Below are 24280 nucleotides of genomic sequence, written 5' to 3'. Positions count from 1 at the left end.
TTTCCACAGAAAACTTCCAAGGCATGATGGCTCGAGAGATTATCAGTGAAGACACATGTCTCATTCAGTATAAAACATTCCAAGACTTTTTTTAAAGGGCAAAACCAGTATTAGGAATAGATTCCTTTTAAATTCATCCTAGCAATAAAATCTAAAGAGTGCAAGAATTTAAGTTTCATTATCTTTGAAACTGTTATAATTTTTTTCTTTGTTTTGTCTAGCATGGTGAAATAATCAAGCCATAGTTCCAAGCACCTGTCTGATATGTAAGGCATGGTGGGTCACAGCATCTACCCAGGCCTGCCTCAGTGTGTCCTTGGGAAAGGCACTTGGCTCCCATTTATCTTGCTTGATATGTTACAACTGTCATTAAAACCAACAAATCAAGCAACAACCATTTCCACAACTTCCAAGACCACTTATGAATATACACTTGTCAAATATTAAATTGTTAAAATTATCTTGAAACAAAGCTCTGAGTCCAAGCAATCCAAAAATGACTTAAAAACTTACAAGCTGGTTTTCATTTTTTCTTGTGCTACTCTAAGTTGAATATCTATTTTCAAGTAAAAATCTTTAACAGGAAAGTATGGGAACAAGAGTCTTGTCAATAATTGTCCATAAAATAATAACAATAAGAAATACAACGAATTTGAACAGGATGAAGATAATAAACTTGTTTTAACAAATAAAGAAAGAAAATGGTATGTTGGTGAGTGAACTATTTTAATATACACAGATAAACAATTATTGTGATCACAGTGATTTTCCAAGGTCTCAGGAATTTTTGTTGTCTTTATCGTTTTCTTTCACAGGACTGGTTAACTGTAACAAGTAAAACTGTATAATTTTTTTTGTTTTCAATGCTTAATAAAAGACAGAACTTGCAACAAAATAATTTTACACCAAATTGCTATCAGCACTATGACACACGTAAGAATTTGTCATACTGATGACATCATAATGGAATGATGTTTTTTAGCTGTGCAATAAGTGCTGATTTTACTAATTTTAACACAAACATCGGATGTGGCTGTTGTATGCTATATGTGTTGTTGTCGTTGTTGTAGGGTGTAACACCATTTTTCAGCACAAGATAGGCTATACATGGCGGCCAGTATAACTGGTGAAGGAAGAACCCTGGAAAACCCAGAGAAGAACCACCGACCCACGAGAAGCTACTGGCAGGCTTTCCCACATACCCACGCTAGCCGAGCCTTGGACTCGAACCCACGCAGACAGAGGTGAGATGGCAGTGATCTGGAACGGTGAGCACTTTAGACCACTCGGCCACTCGGGGCCCCGCTATATGTGTTAATGTAGTTCATATTCAGGGCTCGTAAAGTATGAACCTTTCCTGGAATATGAGGGAAGAACTGGAGCCAAAGAAAATCAAATTCTTTCACAAGTATTCCAATAAACAGTTTAACTAATCGAACCATGAGTGATGCTTATCCTGCATAATCTATTACAAATATTAAAATACTTCCTACACAAATTATTTTCATGAAAACAATCAACTGTGCTCAAATGGTACTGTTTCAGTACAGTTTATGCCAGAAAATCATTCATGTTGAACCAGGTCTGATTGACCAGATCATGTAAACATAAATTCCAGATATATCTGGAAAAGTTTAAATACTCCAAACTGAAATATATCCTGATTAATCTAATGATAAGAATCATTTTCTCAGAAGCATACAAATGCAAGATCCATGATCCTCTGGCAGTTTCCACTTTTACGGTGAATCTGTATCGTAAGAACTCTTCCTAGGGTTAATGTATTTGTTGCTTTGCATAATTAGGTCTTAAATCAGGTCATGAATATTCTGGGCAGCTTTCTCTAATAAGCTGATTTTAATTAAAAGAAAAACAATTAAAAAAGCACACATCAGTATTTTTGTCTTAGTAACTGCTATAATTGTAATGATAGTGATATATCAGCAAACACTGCAAGAAATTCATTCCAATGATGATCTGTAATTAATCTGACTGTCTGTCTCTCTGTATATATGCATTAGTATTTAATGGCACCTTGGCACAAAAATAGCTATCTGAAAGAGGATTAATAACATGTATAATCTTAAAAGTGCTTGTAAATCAAAAGTGAAATGACAGTATGTGCACATTATCCATAAAGAAAAATATGACTGAAAACCTAGTCAATTACAGTCAGCTACAAAAAAAGTCAACTATGAAACACCATTATAAGCTATTATCCACCCTCAAATTATATTAGCATGTCTAACAAGAGTAAAATATGGAAGGAAGATGAAGAATAACAATGTTCAATCAAGACCCTATGAACCCAGAAATTCAGATAACTCTAGAATGTTCTAGTACCTGATCTTCCATTTCTGCTTTTGTAAAATGTCTCAATACCAAGTTATGAACTTGGTCCATTTTCAGGATGCATTTGTCTATAATAAACGTTATCTAGAAGAACTGCATTAAAACCTACATTCTGAAACAACCTGGTTATTATGGGCAAAGTTACTGACCTTAAATTTCAATTATAAAAATGTTAAGAATGGACACAATTTTGAGATGAAAATGTATTCAAGTTGAGAGGTTTTATCAAACTGGGAGCTTATCTCATTAACTTACTCCATTTGCATGTGCAGCATCAACAAGAGCTGAGAAATCTTCAATATTTCCCTCCGTATCTGGGTACTGGATAATAACACCTGAGACATCACGACCTGTAAAACTCATCTTCCGCCAGTCCTCACGCAGTATCTCAATGCCAAGGGCACTGAAAATTAAGACCTTTCATGATACCATCGATATTCAATAGCACTGACATACGTCTTTTATTTCATGAATGCTTTATTCCTCCTCATCACTAATTTCAAAGCAAACATGATTCTGTTGTTAAAGATTATTTGCTTTAGTTACAGGTATTTGAAAACAAGACTATATGTATCATAAAAGACTCCCAGTATTAAAAAGCAATATTATTGGTCTTTATAAACTACCAACTTAGGGCTGTTCCATTAAAACATACATGGGACCAAGGAAAGTCACTTTTAAAGTGGGGTACTAGCCCATAGATGCAATTTAAAAATTTCTTATCATTTTAATTTGAACTCGGTGATGTCAAAGTACCCTGGCATATATTTTTTTAAAACTGCCTTCCCTGGGTACCATGTATTTTTAAATGGAACAACCCTTAACAGAATTAAAGATGTGCAAAGAATAAGAAATGTACATACGTGTATGATGAGATTAAAGGGAGAGAAGCAAAATAGTTTTTTTTTTATCTTTGCCGTTGCACAAGTTCATATGGAAGAAGCACTTCATCAAGGGTGTTAGTCTAAAATACTAAAACTATGAAATAGACAAAGCCTAAGATATGCATAGTTGACTGACATCAAGAGTCCTCACTTACTGATACTGCATGTGCCACTATGGAGATGTGTCACCATGTAACATACTAGCCTTTTTCGCCTAAGCAAAGAAAAGTATACAAAATTGCAAGGTATGTATCTTGATTCTCTTTTGATTATTGCCCATTTTGGCATGTAAAATAAATCTTTCATTTATTTGAAAGTATTTGACTGTTCTGTAATTATCTACATGGTACTGCTTATCCAAGAGTTGAAATCTAAATCAGTCTAATTGATTGGAGAACTTCAGCTTTATCCAATACTCAAATCTGTTCCATTTTCACAAGAAACTTCCACTTGACAAACACTTATCAAACCATATACTATGGAAAAACCAGTATAATGATGTTAAGTGTTATCAAGCACTTGAATTGAGAATTAGTAATTCTCACCCAATCAATTTAATGTATACATTGCATGGATAATATATAATAATGTGAAAATCTTTATTTTCTAAAATAACAATTTGGGGAGGTTGCATGAGATATCAATTGGAACATATGACAGGGAGGAGCCATACTATGCTTACTACTGGTTTAGTTTGATGCATTATAGCACAGCAACACAAGTAGGTTATTTAGTGCCAAGGCAATGAGAGTAAAATGCAGCCAATCAGAACTCATCCAATGGTAGAATTCAAAACCCACAAACATTTAGTCTCAAGTCCAGCTAAGCACCTACTAACTACAGCTCTTTGGATAGTTATTTATTAGCTACAGTGACATCTAAAATTTCTGGTATCCACACAAAAAATGAATATACAGAATTTCTTGTTGGTATTCACAATGTACGGTATTTCTTGTTGGTATTCATAGTGTACAGTATTTCTTGTTGGTATTCAGTGTATGGTATTTCTTGTTGGTATCCAGTGTACAGTATTTCTTGTTGGCATTCAGTGTATAGTGTTTCCAGTTGGTATTCAGTGTACGGTATTTCTTATTGTTATTCAGTGAACAATATTTCTTCTTGGTATCCACAATGTACAGCATTTCTTGCTGGTATCCAGTGTACATCATTTCTTGTTGGTATTCACAGTGTACAGTATTTCTAGTTGGTATTCAGTTTACGGTATTTCTTGCTGGTACACCGCTCCCTCGATAACTCGCGCCCGGATAACTCGCGATCCCGCTTATAACGTGGTGTCCGTCTTGGCTCCCAATTTTTTTCCAGAGAAAATGTATTTAAAATATCTTTAAAATATGCTGAACATGACAAAATTACGATAAGAACTGATAAATTAAACCTTGATACATTGCTCGTTTTATCATCGAAAATGGTGATTAATGCCCGTAAAAATATAATCCATATTTTGAAATTTGCAAGTTCTAAAGAAGAATTAATTTCAGAGGTCTCGAAAACGCCTCATTACGCGTATTTGGACGCCAATTTTTGATCTGAGATGCAGAAAGTCACTGAGGCGGGAGTCCTTCATACGCATGTAATAGGTGCGCGGGAAAATTCAAAGATTTGCCGGTCCTGTTTCAGCCACCTGCTTTGTGGGAAAATGTGTTGATTAGTTAACTGTGCTGATATTTACAATGACAGAATTCAGTGACTGAAAGACTCTTTGATGTACTGTTGCCATTTTATAAGAGTACATAAAAAAAAAAAAAAGAACATGATGCAACAGCTAGGCGGCTAGTTCAAAGGCTTTGACTAGCGGCCGAGTGAGAAAATGTACTGATATTTAGTGATTGAATTCAGAGGCAGAAAGACCCAGTTTTAAAATCCTAGCGAGATCTCTGTTTAAAGATATCATATATTATGTAAGTTTTTATGATAAATAGTTGTCAGTATACTGTAAATAAACAGTCTGGTGAAATAGCGATCAATGAAAATTTCTGGTAATGCTAACAGGTGGCAACAGAGAATGAAATAAACACCAATTAAACGTCTTCCTGTGTGAAAGTCATGTTCTAATCCTTTAATTCCATTTCAGTGTATACATTATAATCACAACATATTCTGTTCATTGAAAACATGAAAAGAGTCAATCGACTGTCACATCGAAACCCGTGAGTACTTCTGTGAGAACCTAATTACATGTACATGCCAGCTTTGTTTTGATCAACAACTTGGGGAAGTGTTTGTTGCATGAAAAAGAAAATCAATTACAAGAGACCTCGGGTGCTGGATTAAGGGTCTTGGAGCTGCCTTTGACGTAAAGCAAAACAGTAACAGAGACAACGTTGATGATAGTGACTTTGAATGTTTCAGTCAAACTGATGTCATTAATGCCGAGGCTGTTTGGGAGAAATTCATACAGACTCATGGTCCTGAGATGGGCGTTTCTCTTGATGATATGGAGGAGTGGATTTGTGCTGATAATGATTGCCCCACAGCTGAATACATGTCAGATGAAACTATAATTATTTCTATAGTGAACAAATTTGCAGCAGAAGACGATTCTAACTGGAGTAACACAAGTGTTGAAAGTGATGCAGATGCAGATGTTGCACCCCCCCACCCCTCTGCACAGGAAGCAATCAAATATTTTGATATTGCCATAAGGTGGCTGGAGACCCAAAATGTTGACTACGTAAAGCTCGTGCAGTTGACAAATCTGAGGGATTTTGCTCGGGGGCAGAGAAACCAAGGAGTAACACACACACACACACACACAAAATAACTGATTTTTTCAAAAAGTGAATTGATATTTGTCAAGCGTGGCACAAACGGCAAGTATTAACTTGTTCTAATTTACGTTGTTTTAAATTTGTAGACCAATTAAATATGTTAGTACTGATTAACCCTTGTTTTTTTTGTTTTTTTTCCATTTTACTTCTATCACATTCAAATCTATTTATCTATCTATCGTTCGATCGACACTGTTTCTCAAAAAGAGTTGATCTTTTGTATATTAAAAAAACATCTAATTTGGATCAAACAATAAAACTAGAATGAATCCAATTCAACATAAAAATTAGTGATGTAGTAAACAATGTGTGAAGTGGTACACATGTTAAGCGAACGGAAACCACGTGGAATAATGTTTTCGATGATCGCCTCAATATACTGTAATTTATCCTGATATTAATGTTGTCCTATGAGGAAATAATAAAGTACACCGTTATGAAGAGATGTTTATTAACAGTTAATCTCAGAACGATTATAAAGTGAGTATTCAACAGTATAATCTGCCTACCCCCCTTCTTATTTCTCCGTTATATCGTCAATCACTTTACTGGTTTTGGGCTTATTTTATAGGTCCCTTGATAACTCGCGCCTCACTTATAGTGCGGTCGATGTTTCTGGACCCCGATGTGTGCGAGTTATCGAGGGAGTGGTGTATTCAGTGTACGATATTTCTTGTTGGTATTCAGTGTACAGTATTTCTTACTGATTTCACAGTGTACAGTATTTCTTGTTGGTATTCAGTGTACAGTATTTCTTGTTTGTATCCACAACGAATACTGATATCCACAATATACAGTATTATTATTGGTATCAGTAGTGTACAGTATTTTTTTATTGGTATCCACAGTACAGTATTTCTTAAAAAGATGCTTAAAACCTAGTCTATTCAGGTTTCTTGAAAATAAAAATTGCTTAATTGGTTTACTTCCTGTGTCTCTTGTTTTAATCAGACATTTACTTTCCAAAGTGATAAGAACCTATGGTGTTTGTTGTTCTCTTTTTTTTTAATATAGTTATAGTGAAAAGTAAAAATATCTGGCTAGAAGGGTGACTTCCTTCAACATTTGGACACCATCAAATACACCCACCCCAAAACTAGAATACCTGGCTCTGGTCTCCACAACTGCTATGCTCTGAGGATGGCATTTTCTGTCAATGTAAAATTTTCTTCTTTTGTTGTGTCTGAAAAAAAAGAAAAAAATGTGGAGGAAAACATTTAAATAAGCTGATGTAAATCAACAATTTCTGAGTTTCAGGACACAATATTATTTATTAATAAGTATTTTCTCAAAAGTCAAGAGAAAACCTACATTTTAAAGTGCACATATCAAAATCAGTAATGCACTATAAAAAGTACACAAAAATATACATCCACATCATTTGCTATCTTGTGCTCTTTGTCCCAACTATTAGGTAAGTCCACTAAGTCATCATTATGCATGATTTTATCACTCAGGTAATGCAGCAAGCTTCTCATTTGCCAAGATTAATTCACACCTTCAAAGAGCTCTATGCAGGTAAGTCAAAGCATTAAAGACTATATGCCTTGTTCATTGATGGTGGTAGCAACTGATGGTTTGATATAAATTAAGTATTATGAATTTAGAGATCATAGGATATGATTTTACTGAAATTAAGAATGATCACCATGGCTACTGTTACTATGTATCTGATGCCATAAACGGGGGTGACAATTCAGCCTATCACCTGAATAAAAGAGTTGGCTTCAAAAAATTAACAAGAGTCCCTTAAAGGGACTGATGCTATGATGGATGAAAATAATTTCCAAAATAAGACCATTTCTTCCTTTCAACTGTTGAGTATTGAAACCATTTCCAACATTTTTATTAAGAAAACAAGATTTTCAAATTAGGTGCTGTGGTGCACATATTGGATGTCTGTTTGGCACCATTTTCATACAGGTCAAAGTAGACATCTTTAGAGTTAAGTAAAACTCCATGTTATAATGATCACTGATTCAATGGGAGTAGTGACAACAATCTTCTTAAGACAGTCATCATGGCTGAATTGATGGGCTGACAGGTAAAATGGAAAGACAGAAAAAGTGCTTACCATTGAGGTCTCCTGTACAGATAAAGGGCCCTAATAATTAATGTCATTTTGAGACAGTGGTGCTAGACAAAACTAAAGGAAACATCTAGCAAGGGGAATAAAACTTCTTCTGGTCAGAATTTCAGCACTGTACTCCGAAAAGTGAAGCAGTTTGGTCAATTTATGTAGCATTCAAAAAGCTTCAGCTTTGCAAAAATTAGGTTTAGTCTCAGATGTTTCTAAAACAAGTGGCCAGGAGATTGAAATCTTGACCAAAAATGAAACAAAAATTATGTGTTAACTTTATAAAACAGTGCATTCCAAAGCAAAAAAACTATGTAATTCACATACCAGGTCTCAAGCTAACATTTTGCTAATTATAATTAGTAAATTGATAGCTGAAACAAATCAACTAGTTTTACTGTTAGTGATACTCAGGGGTCACACTAATAGGCATAGTGGGAGACTAAGTCACCTAAAAAATATAAACATCACCATCATCTGTTAGGAAAGCAAAAACAACTTCGCCCTATAATCTTTTTTTGAGGTACATAGACTAACCATAGTTTTTTAGATGCCCCTTGCCTTAGCCATGTTTGTTCTAGTGTTGTGTTGTAGCAAAATGTATTCATCAAGCCATCAGTAGCTAGTCCTAGTTTTGATATCAATTATGCTGACAAACTCTTGCATATTTACAGGCATGTGTTTTGATAGCTGACTGACCCCATTAACCCTTTCCTGGGTAAGTTGGCAACCATCACTACCCGATTTCCACAAGTTATCTGTTGATGATACAAAACATTAAAACTTGAGTTTCAAAACTTTAACAATAGTATGTAAGTATGTAAATAGCAATTTGTATTTTAAGAACAGAATCAGTGATCTGGATACTTTAACTGCCTCTTGTACACTATTTTGTCATAAAATTAGTTTCAAACTGTAAGTGAACCAGTAACAGGAAAATAATGATGGGCATCACTGTGTATGGGGAGTGCCGGTTTATTAGATTGTCTATTTTCGTAAATAATAGTGCAAATATATTCAGAAAAAATATACCATTCATAGAAAGCAAGTCCTAAGTATTATGTTGTTTACGATTTAACTTAAAAATGCAATTATGTAGGTCAGAAACACGTATGCTACGTTGTGGAATTCGCGAGAAGTATTGTAAAGGCAAAGTTGTTTTCCGACTCGTATTTGTAAAAATACCGAAAAGAGCAGTGAAGCAGATACTATTTAACCAATTACTACAAGTAAGTAGACAAATAAATCAATCATTCATTTGCATTTCTATCAAAGTACTGTTTAGCAAAGCTATATAGAGTGAGTGGTTACATTACGAAAACCCTGCTTCTAAAAATAGATGCACACACGTCTGTGTTGATTTGGTTGGAAAGAAGGGTTTATTTCATATACCAACTACAAAGGAGCCATGTCTGTAGTTTTATGCATTTTAGTGCGTTATGTATGACTAGTTATGGTAATACTGTAATGGCAATATTGTATCTGTAACAAAGAAATTAGGACGAAAAGTATGATCTGATGACATGTGCATTTGTTTTCATTTACATGGTACAGAGGTTGTTTCAAATGGATTTAAAAATCTTTCTAAGTGAAATTATTGTGAACGTTTAGAAAGTATTTAAAAAAATATTAAGGAGTGTTGATTAAGCATTTTTACTAGCTTGCAATTACAATAATGTAATCTGGTTACCCAGTTAAAATTTGTTACAATGAAGTTTCTATTATTCTCTGTTAGAATTATATGGCCAAATAAACTCAGAAAATTTTCTACCTAAAAATAAGGTATTACTTTAATTCAATGTTAATTGCAAAAATATGAATACTGGGAAGTAGAGGGCATAATTCAAATAAGAGAGCACACACACACACACACACACACACACACATATATATATATATATATATATATATATATATATATATATATATATATATATTGCGTTTCTTACATCGCATCCCCTTCTCCCTGTTGAGCTCTCACTTCTCCCTGTTCTGTCCAAAAGGAGAAGTCACTTCTCCCTAAAGTCTAGCTTGACCCCTGTATTCAAATTTCAATTTTGGAAGATTAAAATACTACTGCTCTCAAAATGTGGCAAGTACTGAAAAACTTCATTTTCCACTCTGCATATTAATATGGCATATATTTATGTGTATGGGGTTCAGCTAAGCATTGTTGACAATAACAAGTGTGAAATAATGTTGTTTTTTGGCAGGGAGAGGGTGCATTTTGTCACCCAGAAAAGCTTTAAATAGTACAGTGTGCTGATGCAAGCAGAGTGAAATTCTTTACCCAAAGACACATGGCAGCCAAGCTGGGTTGATCCAATGGTCAGAATCCAACCACCACACTCCTGGTCATGATTCCAATGCCTTAACCACCCAGATACCATGGTTCCCATGAACTTATACACAGAAAGATACAGGGACACACTGACCATAGGTCAGAAGGCCACACAGAAATGGAGAATACTGTATGATGCCCTAATTAGTCAACAAACCTATAAGCCAGTCCCATGGCTTCAGCAGCTGCTGTAGCTTCATCCAGCAAAGATGCATTTGCAACCTTCATTCCTGTCAAATCACAAACCATCGTCTGGTAATTCATAAGACTCTCCAATCGACCCTGGGCCAGCTCGGCTTGATATGGTGTATACTGGGTTGTCCTGAGAGAGAAAAAAAGCTAAGCTCATATCATATTTATCATGACCAGACTATTAAGGAAATGCCCACGGAGGTAAAGTTTAGTCAATTATTGGGAAGCAGCTTTTGATACAATACCATGAAAATATTTGTATTAAAATATCTAACAAACAATTTGTTTTACTAAATGTAAAATTGCAATATATTTCATATTTTAAACAGTGGCCCACCTATGCCATGATGAAAATGCACTTGAGTTTCAGTCAAGACTATTTGAACTACAGTTCTTAGCATTACATCATGGCGCTACTCTTCATAACATACTTATCACAGCTTTTCTCAACCTGTAACAATGTATAGTGTATCTCAGTGTGAACTTAATGAAGGTCATTGACTGTAAAAGGCAGACTAAAGCTTTAACACACTTTCTTGGGAGCTGAGTGATCAAATGCTCTCACCTTTACAGATATCTCACACTTCTCACCCCTGTGTACTGAATTTTCCTTACGAGTGGAAAAATTCAAATTCGACCAAATTCCCAATGCTCACTGCAAGCAGCAAGTGTGGCAACTTTCAATTTGTACAAAGCTATGTAAGTGCAAGGATGAAAGACAACAGAATCACTCCTTTTATCTGTGCTTATCTTGCATACAAATTCCATTAAACTTTGCAGCAAACAAAACAAATACTGAAAAAGAAAACTGATACATGAAATAGGTCATAGCAACCATGAGCGGGAAAGTTGTTGTTGTTGTTGTTGTTCTAGGGTTTAACGCCATTTTTCAGCACAAGATAGGCTATACATGGCGGCCAGTATAACTGGTGGAGGAAGAACCCTGGAAAACCCAGGGATGAACCACCGATCCACGAGAAGCTACTGGCAGGCTTTCCCATGTACCTATGCTAGCAGAGCCTTGGACTCGAACCCACGCAGACAGAGGTGAGATGGCAGTGATCCAGAATGGTGAGCGCTTTAGACCACTCGGCCACTTGGGGCTGCCCCCTGAGTGGGAAAGAAAAATGCTACTAGTGAAGATAATTGCAGTTTATCAACGCATCTTCAAACATAAAAACTATAGCTGATGCATGCTAAATAGATCATGAGGAAATGTTAGAAAGACTAGATCTAATTATCTGAGTCTTTGATAAAGCAGGACTTGTATAATTCTCCAATTTCAGGATCATTTACCATCCTTTTGGTGGTCACAAGTACTTGTGTGTACCAGGAGACATGATGTACACTACGTTTATTCACTGGTTTTGTCCAAAAATTAATTAAGTGTGTGCTTTAGTAATGTATTGTAATTACTGTATTTACAAACTGTTGCCTAGGACAAAAGAAGATGGGCTGAGATGTAGTGCTGCTGTACATATTAGCAGTTATGCATTTTATAAGTATCAACACAAAAGCCTTTGTTGGGAGTAGTACAACAGCTCCCCTCTTTTTTGTAAAGGCAAACTAAATATATAAACTGAGCTGAAAATTGCAAAAGGAATATCTATACCACAACAGTTTAATATATGTACTAAACTGTAGAGGTATTTTTCATCTTTTTGGATTTTGCCATAGAAATTAATGTGGATAATGTGTGGATGGAGAGACAGACAGACAGGTAAAAAATTGAAATTGAAGAATTGAGAGTAGCAAAATACACACCTGGATTACAACTCTAATATGTGTACCAGATATCTTGAACCATGTCAGCACAATACTCCAGAAAGAGAAGTATGAATGATGAGGTTGGATGAACTGGCACATGGATGAAAATTGTAAAAGTACTGAAAACTTAAGAATTGTTAGCCACAAAAGGCACATCTGGAATTCTAGTCTATTACATGTACTAAGTTTCAAAGAGATATCTTACATACTTTTTGAGTATCACATATAATAAGTTGCACACCAACTTTGTAAAAACCATTTTTCTTATTTTGGTCACTGTGACATTAACCGCTGATCTACTGATTCCAAAATTGATATGCACCTTTCTTATCTGTAATTCAAGTCATCCACAAAGTATGATTACAGTTTGTGCCACTAAAGTTGAGTTGTTTTCCCTGTGACCTTGGCCTATGACCCCAAATGAATAGGTGTTTTTCTTGTCCTACATGCAAGCCATCTGCATTGTTTATTCAAGGATATCAAGGGGCCCTGAGTGGCCGAGTGGTCTAAAGCGCTCTCCATTACAGATCACTGCCATCCCACCTCTGCTTGCATAGGTTCAAGTCTCAGATTCGGCCAATGTGGGTATGTGAGAAAGCTTGCCAGTAGTTTCTCGAGGGTCAGTGGTTCTTTCCGGGGATTTCCCAGGTTCTTCCTCCACCATTAATACTGGCTGCCATGTATAGCCTATCGTGTGCTGAAAAATGGTGTTAAACCCTACAACAACAAGGATATCAATGCCCACGTGATTGCTATACTGAGATTCCTCCAAAGTGGACAATAACTTTAAAGAAATTTATGAAAATGTCATATACTGAATCATAATTAAAACCTGGGAATTTCCTAATACATTAGGAACTGTCACATGTGAATCCAAAAGTTTAAAATTATGACAATAAATATGCCTACCAATTTTTGCCTGTCTACCTCAAAATGGTTTCTGATTAATCATGCTACCATGTAAGGGATTTTTGGAGGTGGGGGGATATAAACGTTTTTATTAAAAAAATGTCCAAGGTCAAAATGTAAATGAGAAACAACTGAAAAATTTTTGTAGTGTTCTGAAAACTGAATCAGCTCTTACATTTCATTGGTCTATCTGTAATGTTTGTACATAAAATTTTGCTAACAAGCATTGCTGGACTGTTGAACAACTGTACTGATAGATGGATGTAGTGATGCACAAAACCGATTCAAGGTACCTACTTGTAGCAATGCAAACAAATAAACTATTTACCAGCCAGGGTTCTCAAACATATTGCGGAGGATTGTGTGTGGTGTGTGGGTATTGTAGTAGCCGATTCCTATGTAACTCCGCCATATCTTATTCTTGGCAGCCATCTTGTACAGTTTCTTGAATAGCTCATATTCATCTGTAACAGACAAAACCAAAATGAAATGTTTTAAAAAATCAATCATTCCTAATAAGTCAGCATTATCTTATACTCTGATAAATAGACTGCTCTGCATCAGAGACAGTCTTAGTGTTTTAACCTAGAAGTTACACTGTATTATAAATAAATTCTCACATTGGTTTATCCCAAAGAAAAATGAGAATCATTAACAGCATGTTATATAACCACCCCATGTTTAATAGCCCTCCATGTAAGCACTAGTATGGTTAACTCAGGGTGAATAATTACCAACCAGTCTCAACCTTTTTGTCATGACATGTAGTTTTGAAGAAAAAACTTCATATGCAGAAATAATTTTCTTATTAAACTTACCATCACTATGACATATGACCTTAGACCCCAAAATCTATAGGTCTCTTTTATATTACTATAAGTGCAAGCAATGCACAAAATCTGTCAAAAGTCCAACAAAACAAGTTATTCTGCAAAATCCAATTTTTATCAAGCTACAATGACCATAACATTCAAATATTTTATCCCCCAGATCAACAAGCCTCCTCCATACTGTAAGTACAACCCCCACATCAACAAGCCTCCTCCATACTTTAAGTACAAGCCCTCCATAAACTTTCATCAAGATACCGCTTTATAGTTCAAAGCTGATGTTATTTTGCTTCTTTTGTCACAGTGACAATGACCTTTGCCATTTTCACCTCAAACTCAACAGATTTCTTTCTTACCCAATGTTTAAATCATCCACAAGAATTTAATTTACATACATGATCAATAACTGATATTTTTATAGCTTAAGCCAGTTTTTTTCTTACAATTATTGACAATGAACTTTTGACACCATAATCAATAATATGATTATCCCTTAACCCAAGTGCAAGCCATCCACCCAATATGGCAACTGTTGATAGTCACCATTCATCGGTTTCCATACAATAACTTAAATAATCCATCAAATACCTTACTTGTTATTTTTCTTAACAAAACATGAATTTTGCATTCTAAAATATTTTAATATCAGTTTTAAACTTTCTGAAACTGAAGAACTCTGTATAATGCCAAACCTGTAATTCTGAATAGCCCTTATCATACATTTCTTCTCTTGCTTCATTCTAACAAGAAATCAGGGTTATGGGAATGCTCTCTGTTGAAAGTTTGTATAATACTGTTGATTGCATATATTACAAAAAAACAACTATTTAAAAAGTTTCTTTAGTTTCTGCCCCTTCATCACTATCTGATGTCTATTCAGTAGTGTTCCCATATTAAAGTTGTTAAAAAGTTTTTTCTACTTTTACTAACAGCAGCTAAATTTCATGTCAGAACAGTATGAATCTGAAAGGTGCTCACGATAGGCTACTTTCTGCCAAATTTAGTCAAAGTATGTACAGTGGTGTTTTTGGAAAAATTCTTTAAGATTTGTCTATATTAAGTAACAGCAGCCATATCTGATGGCAGACTGACTTTCATGCCAGACAGCTTTCAATAAAATTTGGTCAAATTCTGAGAAGCAGCTTTTTATTTCCCATTTTAAGCAATGGCAACTACATTAGACTGCAAAATGGCATCATTTTCCTAAGTCTGAAAGATCTTATTATCAATATGCACTCCGTCAAATTCAGTCAATTTTTCCTAAGTAATTTCTGTTGTTTCAAGGTTTTTTCTGTAGTAATGGCAGTACATGTATTTTGATGGTGCACTAACATCAATTATGTCAATCTTAAACCTATTTATCCCAAGATGCTTTCCTTCAAGTCTTACAAAGTTCTGCTGAGCAGTGTTCAAGAGGAAGTTGTATACACATTTTTCTATTTTTAGCAACAATAGCCATATTTGCTGGCAACTGGCATCATATTTATAAAATTACAAACCATGTCATGATGATTTTATAGAATTTGTTCAAATTATGTTGTGCAGTGATTAGGACATTATTTGCTGGATGACAGACAAATCTTAAAGACCTTCTATGATTCTTTCTGTCCAATTTAGTCAAATTCTATTAGGTGGTTACTTGAAGAAATCATTTTAAATGCTTTCTATTTTTAGGAATGGTGGCATATTTGACAGTGGATCAGCATCATTTAAACAAGTTTTAATGTACTTCATGCTGCAGTGCTTTCAGCCAAATTATGTTAAGCTGTATTGGAGAAGTAGGTTTTCTTGTATTAGTAATGGTGGAAAATGTGATGGCAGATCATTTGGTCAAAGTTCGTGAAGCAGTTTTTGAGAAGTTCTTTAAATATTTTCTCTTTTTTAGTGTGTGATTTAGATTTTTAACATAGCTTTAACAAGTTTTCAATTGTATCACTAACAATGTCTGCAGTGTGGCAGTTTATAGTGATGTCTAGCACAGGGGTAACATGCCGCAGCCATGTAGAATCATGCCACACCCAGTCATGTTATCCCGACACCAGGCCAACCACTTTTCACTAACCTATTAGTGCTGAGCATGCAAGGCAGCTGCTAGTACTATGTTTTTAAGTCTTTGATATGACTCAGGAAAGGTTTGAGCCTGTGACTTCCAGCATCCATTAGGCAGACACTCTAACCACTTAGGCCATTAAAGCAGTTTCTCTTTTTAGTAACGGTGACTATAATTTATGGTGGATTGATATGATCTGAACAAAGCTTAAAAAACTTCATTCCATGGTGGTTTCTATTAAATCTAGTCAAATTCTGTTGAGCTGTTTTTGCAACATTGTTTAAAGATGTTTCTATTTTTAGTAACAATGACCATATTTGATAGTGGATCAGCATCATTTGAACAAATTGAAAATGGCTTCATGCTTGTATGCTTTCCGTCAAATTTAGTCTAATCCTGTTAAGCAGCTTTGGAAAAAGGTAATTTAAAAGTTTTCTATTTCTTTCTAATTATTGTCATCCATGTAATTTCGATGGTAGTTGTAATTTTGAAAAAAAAATGAAATTTATTCCTGCCAGGATGCTTTTTGTCCAATTTTGTCAGATTCCATTGAGTTAGAAAGAGTGGTCATACTCCATAACAGATTGATTTACTTTAATATATGCGAAAGACCTTCATGTCAGGATGATGTCTTTCAAAGTCTGTTGAGCAGATTTGACAAGACATTGTAAGTAACAACAGTGAGTGGACAAAGCACAATGGACGACACATGATTAAGTACCATACCATAAGCTCATTTTAAGACTTATTGACAGTTGACCTAATAATGAGGTGATATTTTTCAATGATGATCCAGTACATTATATGTGCTCTAAATTAAACAGGACGCCAGCTTACCATCCAATCATGTCTTCAGTATATTTTTCTCACCCAAACTTAGTTTAACTATCCCAGCATTTTGATTACTGCATAACATTTTGCTTCTGTTCTTTCTTTATGTCATATGTATATATCATTTTAAAATGAAACCACTGAAAATAATTCAATAAAATCATGCAAGGATTGCAGGTTTTCTGTAAGTATCTGACTCAACCCATTCAGCTTGTTAATTCATTTACCTCCCTGTCCCAAAGCTATAACTAGGATCATTTAAATGTAATTATACAGGCTCTGTTGGCATGGTCTTACCCAGTGGATCATTTAAATGTAATTATACAGGCTCTGTTGGCATGGTCTTACCCCATGGATCATTTAAATGTAATTATACAGGCTCTGTTGGCATGGTCTTACCCAGTGGATCATTTAAATGTAATTATACAGGCTCTGTTGGCATGGTCTTACCCAGTGGATCATTTAAATGTAATTATACAGGTTCTGCTGGCATGGTCTTACCCAGTGGATCATCTAGCTTTAGCTCCCTTGTCAACAGTATGTTTTCTGGCACAGTTTTCTTCACTAAATCATTTATGTCCTGTAAGAAAAGGAAACTCTTAATTAGAATAATACAAAGCAAAGACCAACAAAGCACAAACTGTACTTGCTAATTTGCTATAATTCACTTTTCATTTGCACGTCTATGTGACTATCTGACATTGATGTCAAAACCAACATGCAGCAGTAAGGTGTGCATACTGTTCCTTATCTGTACACATTTCAACAACATCCTCATCTTCTTTATCATTCCCACTCACCCCAATCAAAAGCCATATGCCTACACGATGAATACAGATAGAAAAACTTTCAATCATGCTATAAGGCTTGCAGTATCTACATTAAACAATGTAGGTGTTGCACCAAAAGTAAGAAATAAATACTAATGCATATACATGTAGAGTAGTATGATCCTTTAGTCACTGTATAGCAAGATGACAATAAATTCCAAATATATATATATATATATATATATATATATATATATATATATATATATATATATATATATATATATATATATATATTATGGTTATGTTTGATAAGGCCAAGCTGTATGTCAAACATTATTTGTCTGAGTTTCCTCTAACCTTTTCTGCCCCATTTGAGATATTTTGACATTTATGATAGGGTTGGAGGTCAGAGCACACCGCCTACTAAAAATCTGGATTTGCCAAATCATGCAGTGTTGGCATAGGGTAGCAACTAACTCCAAGGATTAGCAAACTTAGATGACCTTACATTATGCCAATCCATATAAAATAGGACAATGATTTATCTTTAATTCAGAAATTGAAATATACCAGTTCTTACGCTTAACCATCATCTTTAAACGGTTTGTATCATGGAGACAAACACTTTATTCAAAGGTTCATATCTGTTGTACAAACCAGCACAATGCGTCTACTGCTGTAATGAGATCTCACCTGCTTTCGATGTAGCACAACAGGTAATGCTATACCTTTAATCACTCATCTGTGGAGTTATGATATGTAGTGACCAGATCTGAAGAATGATTAGACTAGAAAATGTCAAGTAAATCATTTTACAGTCAATTTCTGGAGAATTGGTTCTTGTTTGTCTTGTAAACTTGAAGTGAATATTTCAAGTAACCATTGTGGTTTTTCTAAAATGAGATTATGAATAATGATGAGAAGTTAAAAACTGAAGTGTTGTTAATATAGGCACATATCTGACATTGTGGAAAGGACTAGTGAAAATTCTGCAGGACAGGCAAATTTCTCAAACAGGACAAGCAAATTTCTCAATCTGCTAGTCCTTCCAGTTACATGAATATTATAGTTAAATTTTACACCTACAATGTATTAACAAAGCTGCATAGTCCTAGAAAATACTTGTTTCCTCAAGTAAGTATAACACTTTCCTACTATGTGTAAATAATATATTTTTGATATTCTCTTTCCCGCAAGATTTCACATTTCCAATTGATAAAGAAGTGTGGCATCTTTGCTAGCCAAGGTTCCGATAACCCTATCTACAACTTGGCGGATCCAACATCTATATGTATATCAGTGCTTTGTCCGAGCGAAATCTATTGGATTTCATGTGTTGCCTCCCTTAGTATGTAATGCCAAGAAACCAACAGCATGGTGCATTGTACATAGGATTAAAACAGTGGTGGCAATTGACCTAAAAGAATACTTTGCAAGTTTAACATTGTAAGTATGACTATGTACCATAGGGAAGCCATTACAGGTCTATTTGAGTGAAAGGTATTTGTGCTTGCAAGGGCTGGCACTGGAAAATTGCTTATTAATCAGTCCATTCAAGTTGTGTTCTCTCCTAATCTTGATTACGTAGGAACTGCATAAATTTTAACTTAATTTTGATTGGATGTGATGGCTTGCTGCAGCATCCAATTAAATTCACAGACCTGAAACACAGAAATATATGCTCGATATGCCAAGGTGTAGATAGGGTTATCGGAACCTTGGCTAGCGAAGATGAAAGTGTGGTAGCTCATTGAAAAGGAAACTCTGATGTCATTTAAAATGACACCTAGATTACTGAAAGGTGTCACCATTAACAGGAATACCATTAAGAAATCAAGGGATAGGGTAGCAATTACACATATATCATCTCCATTACCATGCATTAGGTGCTTTCAAACACAATATCCTCATTATTATCATTACTATTTTCATGATTTTGTATTAATTTTACTATTAACCATCGATCATCGAATAGCTGAGTTGTTTTCTAGTAAGCATGAATAGTGTAGTGGAAGAGCTTTCATTGGCAAGTAAAATGAGGACAGGTGAGTAACTGTTTTAATTCGCTTGTGTTATTTTTGCTGAATAACAATACAAAGGTGGGTTTGGCCAATATTATAAAATAGGTATGTCATACTACTGTATTACTGATCGATTTCGAGTTTTGTCTGAACATGCCTTTTGCAGGACAGAGAACACAATATTTTCAGAACTTTCATCTCATATATCCACTAAATAAAAAATTTCAACAACTTAAAGCAGCTTTGGTGATTCTTCTACTGGGTGGACTCCATAAAAACTTAAGTAATGATTTTTTTTTTATTTTCTCTGAGTAGTGTCAGACATGGGTACCAGCAGATTTAAAAGTAAAAGAAACCTTTGATCAGTATGGAGTTAATTCACTGGATTCAGCTCAGTGGTTTAACTGCAAAAATTTTAACTGACTGAGCCATACTGTATCCTTCCCACTCCCACCAATTAAGTAAATGGATTTAACTGACTTCTAAGCAGCTCCGTTAACTTCTTAAAAATAACGAAAACAATAAAACTCTGAATGAAAACGTGGCCGCTGATTGTCAGTAGAATATATAAAAGTAGTAGCCATTATCTGCATTACTGATAAGGTCACATACCAAGGTCAATTACTAGGCGCACAAACATGTATGGTGATGTATAGTGAACTAGGATTGGGTCTCTGATACATTTAAAGGTCTCGTTGGCCGTCATATATTTAAAACATACAAACCTTCACACGAATAAAATCCAACATCGCTTTCTTCTCATCTTTGTTTGGACCAATATGTCTTTGTGAAAAGTCATTATGTGGTGGTATGAGGGAGGAAACAGTACTAGCACACCGAATTTCTTCCTTACTCCCCACTTGGACATATCTTGGGTTACTGCTCCCCACTTGGACATATCTTGGGTTACAACTTCCATGTTGTTTCCAAACTTTGTCAAAACTTGTAACACCAGCTCGAATAATATTCCTAGCACGATGCATTTTCTTTAAAACTGATGAAAATATCTGCTTTTAGGGGTAACTTGATAAATATTCAAATCAGTGAAAAGAAATTACATTCAACTGTCAGAAAGAGCTGCCTGTAGCAGGTGTCAGTAAACCGGCAGCTTTCCAACTGTGTTAACTTGTTCAGCTGTAGCCAATCAAATTACAGTATCGGGACACTGCCCACATCGATATCCCTTGAATGGCTATTGAATCCATATTTAGAGCCAATAATAAATCGTTTACTAGAGGATCGAAAGGAATAATTGAACACCATGTTCTAGGCAAAGGATGATTATAAGGAATGCAAGTCATTTAACGTCATCAACTGTAATAAAATAAACTTCAGAAGTTATGTTCATATTAATAAATATGTAAAATGCCAGTAAATAAGGAAATTATTTATTATTTTAAACCAGTCGTTATTGTAACTTTGTACTGTTCAATCTTTGTTTATATTCGCAAATGGGCCTTGACCTTCGTTCCCGTTCTCGCACAACAATTACTACACGCGGATTATACATTTAAATACAAGTTGGCAGCGGAGGGAGAAATGTAATTTTCAATATAGCTGGGTTGCTTACTTTTATTGCAAAGGTATTTAAATTAATTATGCATGACCATCTTGGGAATACATTTTAAGAACAATTCGATGAATTCCTAGAAGGTAATTGTGTAGGTCAGTTGGTTTAATCTGGAAACAACCAGTTCTCTTTTTTTTATTTTTTATGTTGCGTCAGCATAGGGAGGTGCGGCATATTTGGGAGGAGCTTGTTCATGCAGTGAATCCTACTGTATGACGGCGGCTTTCACAAGGCTGTTTGCCGTGTTCAAAATTCTAGTAACCCACCAGTAGGTCGTTGGGTCTAAACAAACCGGTATTCCACATTAGTGTAATATCGATCAACGAGGTAAGAGGCAGTCTGTTGTGTCCAGTCGAATAGATAGGTCGAGAGAGAGAGAGGCGTCGAGAGAAATCAAATCGTTTAGCAAGTAACAAGGGATGACAGGTCATACTTGTCCCACCATCGTATATACGAACAATGAAAGAAAAACACCTTAAAATTTAGAAAAATTAAATGAATCAGCGTGAGGAAAAATCTAGTTTCAGTATGAGAGAACGAGAATGAAGATTTTCAAAACTGATTGTAGTTACTGCGCCATCCTGCAAACTAATAATTAAAAAAACAAATTGCAAAAACTAATTTCAAAAACACTATTTTTCTTAAGTACCGCTCCTCGTCTTAAATTCAGAAATACACATTAATATTGATTTTCCATATATTTCAGTTCGACTTTCACCTATGAAAGCAACAATACGAGCACATATATATACCCCCCTCTGTGTCTATATCTATATATATATATATATATATATATATATATATATATATATATATATATATATATATATATATATATATATATATATATATATAGTATTTATAAACAAAAACCTATTAGGTTGGTGATCTGTATTCATCTTTGCTTGCCCTTAGTTTGTTTCCATGATGTTACAAGACTATGCTCTTAAAATAACTAACAGAAAAGAGTGAAGACAACAAGCTTTGTAAAATTTAACAAATAATTTATTTCTGTAGAATACAAAGTGAAAAATGAGAAAAAAGAACTTACAGTATTGCGAATTAAATCCAAAAAAAATCCAAGAAGTAAAGAATTAAAGACACAAGTCCTAGTGTTAAAAAGTCCTGAATAAAAATCAGTTCAAGTCCCGAAGAGATCCAAACTTTAAGGCAATGACGTGTCTGTCATGGCCTGTAAAGTGCTGATTGTCAACAGTCTCTTGTTGAATCATGGAAATATTTTTCCAAGTTGGGATTCAATGTAAATTCCAATGAATGTCTTTATCCCAAAATTTTGTCGGAACACTTGTGTATTTCCAGAGAAAATAGTCACTTGAATTCAATATTTGAAGAAAATAAAATTCAGCCCAAACTGGTCACAACATAATACAATTCAAAGTGCTAGATGTTAAAGCAAGACCAGTAAAATCCTCACAGTCACAAGATAATATAGTTATCTGCTTGACCTCAGGTCACAATTAGCATTTTCTATATAAAAAAAAAAAACATTACCTAATGGAAAATAACCTTCTAGAATGATCTAATGAGCCTTGTTTATTTACAACACAATAGCCTACAAATTTCAGTTGGGAATCTCAAAATCCCTGACCCTGATCAACATATTTACTCTTTCTTTTGTTTACCTGAATAATAATCCTGACAATAAACTCATACACATAGAGAATAATGAAGCCATTATTGGTTGTTTACAAAAATGAAATTAAGAAGAAAAAAATTAAAAAGTCAACCAGGTCAAGCAAAAATGAACTCAATTTCGGACAAGGTCAAGTCCAGCGAACCATGTTACATTACAATAACATGTAATGAAATTTTAAAAAAATAATCCTAACAGAAAATTAAATTAAATATACATAACAATGCAACTAGAGCCATTTCCTTCGACCATGTCACATCCTTGATTGAGAGGAGATGGGGCAGGCCAGGAGTTTGCGAGCGCCAAGGCCCCGTCAGTGGAGTTATGCCTAATTTTGTTGTCAAGTTGAGCATGGGGTCCTTATCACGGTGAGAAAATTTGTTAACAATTCCTGCTCATTTTAATAAATGTCTTATGATAGAATTCGTAATTCAAATTATTTTGGGTAAAGTGAATACATGTTATATAATATTACGACTTTAGACCGTTTCTGGAACAAATAAACTACCCGTCCTTGAAATATCTATTGCGTTACAGTCAAATTCGCGGTTACTTTCTTTGAAGACTCTTGCCGCGGGTAGAGAAACTCTGGTTGTTTGTAATTAGCAATAGTAGTGAAGTGGGATACCCTAGCGTCAATGGGAATTAGCATTACAGAACCCCTTGGGACAATCTGGCGTCAATGGAAAATTAACATGGAGAAAAATCGTGGGACAATCTAGCGTCAAGGGGAATTTAACATGGGAATAAATCGTGGGACAATCTAGCGTCAAGGGGAATTTAACATGGGAATAAATCGTGGGACTGTCTAGCGTCAAGGGGAATTGAATATGGGATTTTTTTTTTTTTTTTAAATTTTTTTAAATTTAAAAATTTAAATTTAAATTTAAAAAAAAAGGGGGTAGGCAATGGAAAGGCTATCTCTTTTCGAGAAATATGGCTGGCCCTGAAAAGGGCCTTTGGGTTTTCTTCTTCTTCTTCTAATTTCTTCTTTTTCTCCACCAAGTTCTTATTTTATCTCCTACACTCTTCTTCCCTTTCTTTTTTTTCTTCTCCTCTTCTTTCTTCTCTTCCTCCTCTTCTTTCTTCCTCTTTTCATTTTCTTCTTCTTTTTCAATTTTTTCGTTCCATTTGCGTATTCTTATTCTTTCCTCTTCATCCTCCTTCTCCTCCTTTATCTCTTTCATGACACCACTAATCTTGTCCTTTGCTTTTCTTAAGTTATTAATTTCCATCTTTA

The 24280-nt window shown here is 34.8% G+C and overlaps 1 protein-coding gene across 1 annotated transcript in view; it reads right to left on the bottom strand.

Annotated features, from left to right (window-relative positions):
• The window catches only part of LOC149807778 (glycine dehydrogenase (decarboxylating), mitochondrial-like), an 89630-nt gene extending 68601 nt beyond the window's left edge, over positions 1–21029 (bottom strand). Inside the window, exons 1-6 of the mRNA XM_089970525.1 lie at positions 20542–21029; positions 17524–17602; positions 13640–13775; positions 10601–10765; positions 7131–7208; positions 2608–2755 (exon numbers count right to left, since the gene is read on the bottom strand). Coding sequence (XP_089826651.1) covers positions 2608–2755; positions 7131–7208; positions 10601–10765; positions 13640–13775; positions 17524–17602; positions 20542–20799 — 864 coding nt within the window. The 5' untranslated portion in view covers positions 20800–21029. The remainder of the gene's footprint in view (positions 1–2607; positions 2756–7130; positions 7209–10600; positions 10766–13639; positions 13776–17523; positions 17603–20541) is intronic.
• Between the last annotated feature and the right edge of the window lie 3251 nt (positions 21030–24280).

Source organism: Sinohyriopsis cumingii, chromosome 1 (assembly GCF_028554795.1).
Source record: "Sinohyriopsis cumingii isolate HCF-2022 chromosome 1, ASM2855479v2, whole genome shotgun sequence".
NCBI classification, from domain to species: Eukaryota; Metazoa; Mollusca; class Bivalvia; order Unionida; family Unionidae; genus Sinohyriopsis; species Sinohyriopsis cumingii.
Note: the sequence above shows the minus strand (reverse complement) of the source record. Positions and strands in the feature narration are given on the sequence as shown.